Consider the following 4,755-nt stretch of genomic DNA (forward strand, 5'->3'; position numbering starts at 1 on the left):
GTGGTACAGAGTCCTGATCACTCCTAACTTGTGTTCCAGTGGGTGGTGGGAGTAAAAACGCAAATATTGGTCTGTGTGGGTGGGCTAAGAAGTATCAACTCAAGCTTTTTACTCAAGTAAAAGTATAAAAGTAAAAGTTTTAAAAATACTTAAAGTATAAAAGTAAAAGTAATGAACACTTAAAAAAGCCATTAAAGAGAAAAGCTTAGGCTGTGCCACAGGGTTCTATATCATACAACCCTCCATTATTCTTCTGAAGTCAATAATGAGTATAATGTTAAAATAAAATGTTAATGTTGAAAAAATTGGAATTAACTGACTGGACTAGTTGTTTCAGCCACGATCGTCTTCATTCTAGGCTCCATCTGCTACAGTCTGTCCTGCTGGATGTGATGTGATTTGTGTCATACAGGTGTGATGGAGTGAGTTCAATCCAATAGGATGTCAGGATGGTTTATATTTACACTTCTCATCAACCACAATCAAATTCACTCCATCCAAGGGCTCCATGTGTCTGGATAGATTTCTATTAATTTTTTTCTGAACAATGAAAATATGGAAAAAAAAAACAAGTCAAAGTTAAATTGAAATGAAATACTTTGTTCATTTTTAAAAAGTAAGGAGTAGAAAGTACAGATAATTGAATTAAAATATAATGAGTAGAAGAAAAAAATAGACTGAAACATAATTACTCCTTTAAAGTATAAATAACCAAAATTTCTACTTAAGTTAAGTAACAAAGTATTTGTACTTAGTTACTTGACACCTTTGATAGACAAACATCAGCAAACCTCACTGAACTGAAACTCACCTGTGTTTTGACAAGGCCATAGCAAACTGGACATTCCTCACACTGGTGCGTGGCTCTGCTGTGAAAATAGTTCAGCTCACATTTGTCACATTTATGGCCCACAAAGCCCTGGCGACACAGGCAGGTACCGTTGCTGTGACACTGCATGGAAGCTGAGCCCATCGGGTCGCAGTTACAGGCTGGATGAAGCAAGTTGGGAACAAAAGGAGAAGGGAAAAGGAGGGGAAAATATTTCAAATGGGATCTTTATTGCAGTATTGATGTACAGCAGTGGCTCCAAACCTATTTTTTTCTAAAATCCCCCCCTTTTTTTTTTACTTCCAAGCCAAGCTAAGCCATCCCAGCTCTCCCAAAATGTGTTCAACCCTCTTTATCAAAAATAAAAAAAGAATAAAATGAACATTACAAACTTTTATTTGGAAAAATAAACTGGGTTATACAAAGTTTTACTTTTTCAAACAGACTTGTTTTTGGTGATTTTTATATACAAACAATAGAATGACATTTTCACAACCTCTGAGCTGTGACAATAGCCCCCATGTGCTCTTTGAAGGGGTGTGTGGGCACAACAGGTTGGGAACTGATGATGTACAATGTAGTTACGATCCTGAAGTATTGTACCTCTGCAGCCTCGCATGGAGAATCCAAAGAAGCCAAAACGGCAGGAGTCACACAGCTGCCCCTCCACCCCTGCACGACACAAACACGCCCCTGTGGCTGGATGGCACGCCATTGACAATGAGCCTATTGGGTTACACTGACACCTGAGGATGACAGGCAAATAACCCTTAATAAAGGTTTCACCATCTTAATGTGTGCTATTATATATCGTCATATAAATCTTAAACTGCAGTGGGAATCTAGTTACCTTTCACACCCAAGTCCCGGTTGGAGGTTGAAGAAGCCAACGATGCAGTGACTGCAGTCTCGTCCGGTCACATGACTGAGACAGAGGCAATTTCCTGTCTGAGGGTGGCACTCATTTACATGCCCAGAGGTTCCAGCAGAACTGCAGCTGCACGCTGAGGAAACAAAATAAAGCAATCTAACTGTTGCTTCAAATACAGCGGCGAATCGTTGACAACCTAAACTTTCACGTCAGCTTATTACTTAGAGCGCTTTTCTAGATTTATCTCATTTGAGTGCTGGGACTGGAGAAACTGGAGAAAACAACAGCTAATAACAGGGAAACTGAAGGATCCGAGTCCAAGCACAGCAGCTTTTTGCTCTCAAGTTCAACTGAGAATTACAGCAAGAAGTGAAATATAGGAAAGGATATATGAAAATCAAAGGAAGAACACATCATTGCTTCTGCTTTCTGGGTCACTTTCTGCCTTTGTAGCTTTTTCCCCCTTTGAATTTCATTCACTTTGACGACTTTTAAAGTTGACCAATCCAACGACCCAGAGCCATTTGTTCGCCTCGCTTTCACCTCTTGCTTTGCACAACTCGAGAGTTGCACCTGAAGATTTGAAAGGACCATTCTATTTCTGCATTCCTGTAAAATACCTCAGCCCTGTACCATGTCATTTACAATGTGCACATCTTTTTCTCTACCTCTCCTTTTGTTCGTCTGAGCTGGAATTCGGAAGCCCTTTTGGTGTGCTGCAACGTGGCAGTAGCAGAGTCTGAACTCCGACTCTTACGCTAAAAACGAATTGTGTAAGACCTTTGTTTAAAGCTTTGGCATTATTCATTGGATTCAGCTCTGCTTTTTTTCTTTCTTTTTAATGAAACTTTCAGAAAGTAATCATTCAACGCACCTCTACAAATGATTTACTTTTGGATTCAACCCAAAAGCTTGCAAACCTTAAAAACTGCTAAAAGTGGCAAAGATTTTAGAGCTATTACGCTAAAAGTCTGGTGTGGTATTAGCATAGCGTCATCTCCAGAATAAACTTCAAGCACTACGCACGGCTCAAGATATTTGCCTAAAACTTTGGTGTAAACCATTGGAGTCAGTTCAATTTCTCTGTTAGCAAAATATCTCATGAGCCATTTGCTGGGTTTGAATGGAACCTTAAGAAACATATTACTGGATGTGAATCTACATCTGATTAACTTTTGGAGTCATTCCAATTCAAGATGGCTGCCACAGCTAATAGATCTCAGCAAACACAACAAATGGCTGTAACTCAGTTAGTTAAAAAAGGGACTGAGCTAAAATGTGATGTGGTAGTAGCTGAGAGTTGTTTACAACAGTGGTTCCCAAACTTTTTATCTTCTGACCCACGAAATATTCATGGCAAAAACTTGTGACCTCAAATATTACTGGTCTGAGTACACAAACTTTGTTAATAACCCTAAAAACAAAGGCTACACAAATATAAATAATTATTTATTCTTATTTTGTGTTTTTGTAAGAATTATAGGGAAAATATTGCATCACCAATTATTTTATTACTCTTTAAATTGATTTCTGAAGTGCAGTGGTTCCCAAACTTTTCAGCTTTTGATCCACAAAATAACAGCAGCAGAGACCTGTGCCCCCAACTAGTTTTGGATGATAAACCTTTGTATCAGGCCAACTGAACATGGGCATAGTAACAATATTTATTATTCTATATTTATACATTTTAGTCAACTAAGGCAAAAATGTAATTAATTTAGAAAATCTTTTCAGGACCCCACCTTGATGCCCCACCATGTGTCTCGACCCCAACTTTGGGAACCACTGATTTACAACACATATTATTAGAATGACATCTCACAATATTGCGTGAGATTGAGCTCAGCGTTTGTTTTCAGTGTTTGACCTGTCATTTCTCAACATTGTTTAAAGCTCTAACGTGGCATTCCTTGAAGTTTTTAATTTACTGGTCACTTCCTGCCTCTCCTTTGCACACGTTCACTACCTCTGATCACTGCACCACGGAGGTTTCCTGTCTGTTCTTACATCACCCTGCACACCGACGTTCAAGGCCACAAATCAAATCAAAACTGCTAAAAATATTCTAGAGGGCGAGAGAGGACGTTGTGGTTTTAATGTGAACAATAACATCCTCTCGTCCCGTTAATGAACTCACGCCTGCACTTCTGGCTGGCTGCGTGGTCGAGGGCGTCGCCGTAGTATCCCCGCTGGCAGCGCTGGCAGCGCTCGCCGTCCGTGTGCCCGAGGCACTTCAAACACCGCCCGCTGACGCGGTCGCACGTCCCCACCGAGTTGAAATCCACGTTGCCGCTGCAGTCGCATCTCGCGCACGGCCGAGCCGTGCCGGACGTTCCCAGGGGGTCGCCATAGTAACCGTCCTCGCACATCTGACAGCGTGTCCCTGCAAACAATGAAAAGGTGGTGGAGGTGGGCAGGGGTTTGATGGATGACTGGAGCAGAACTACGCCGGTGGGGTCAGCTCTGTGTAACATCAGTCTGTCGTGATTAAATTAAATTCACGGATTAAATGTGACGGAAGTGCAGGTAGTGTTTTACCTGTTTGTCACCAAGCTGCTGGGGAGGTATGGTTTGGATTGTTTTTAACATAAAGCTCTTTATTACTTTTACGTATGGTCCAAAGCAATCAGTTTAAATTGCTGGGAGCTGGTGTCACCTGTCTGTCCGGCGGGGCAGTTGGTGCAGACCACCTGTCCGCTCTGTGCAATCTGGGCGCAGCTGCTCCGGTCTGGGCAAGGGCACGGCTGACAATCAGCAGGAGTGCCAATCAAAGCATCGCCGTAGTAGCCATCCAGGCAGCGCTCGCAGGTCATCCCGGCGGTGAAGTGAGAGCACTCACACACACCTGGAACACAAAGAAGAGTGTCGTTTCACACATGATGTGCCTTGGCTTTCAATTGAATAAACCTGGGGAGTTCATCTCATCTCCAGCAGAGGGCGCTGTGTCTTTGGCCAAAAACGACATGAAGTGATGGAGAGGATGCTGCGTTTCTGCCCATCCTGGCTGATGAAGCTGTGGTTCTCATATCCCTGAGGAACACAGGAGCTGGGCACA

At 42.1% G+C, this 4,755-nt stretch overlaps 1 protein-coding gene across 1 annotated transcript in view; it reads right to left on the minus strand.

Moving 5' to 3' along the window:
* lamc3 (laminin, gamma 3) overlaps positions 1-4,755 on the minus strand; it is a 222,388-nt gene that overhangs the window by 32,784 nt on the left and 184,849 nt on the right. Inside the window, exons 13-17 of the mRNA XM_014006615.1 lie at positions 4,357-4,545; positions 3,838-4,083; positions 1,680-1,833; positions 1,433-1,575; positions 812-990 (exon numbers count right to left, since the gene is read on the minus strand). Of these exons, the coding sequence (XP_013862069.1) occupies positions 812-990; positions 1,433-1,575; positions 1,680-1,833; positions 3,838-4,083; positions 4,357-4,545 (911 nt within the window). The remainder of the gene's footprint in view (positions 1-811; positions 991-1,432; positions 1,576-1,679; positions 1,834-3,837; positions 4,084-4,356; positions 4,546-4,755) is intronic.

The sequence above is a fragment of the Austrofundulus limnaeus genome, unplaced genomic scaffold (genome assembly GCF_001266775.1).
Source record: "Austrofundulus limnaeus strain Quisiro unplaced genomic scaffold, Austrofundulus_limnaeus-1.0 Scaffold36, whole genome shotgun sequence".
Classification (NCBI taxonomy): domain Eukaryota; kingdom Metazoa; phylum Chordata; class Actinopteri; order Cyprinodontiformes; family Rivulidae; genus Austrofundulus; species Austrofundulus limnaeus.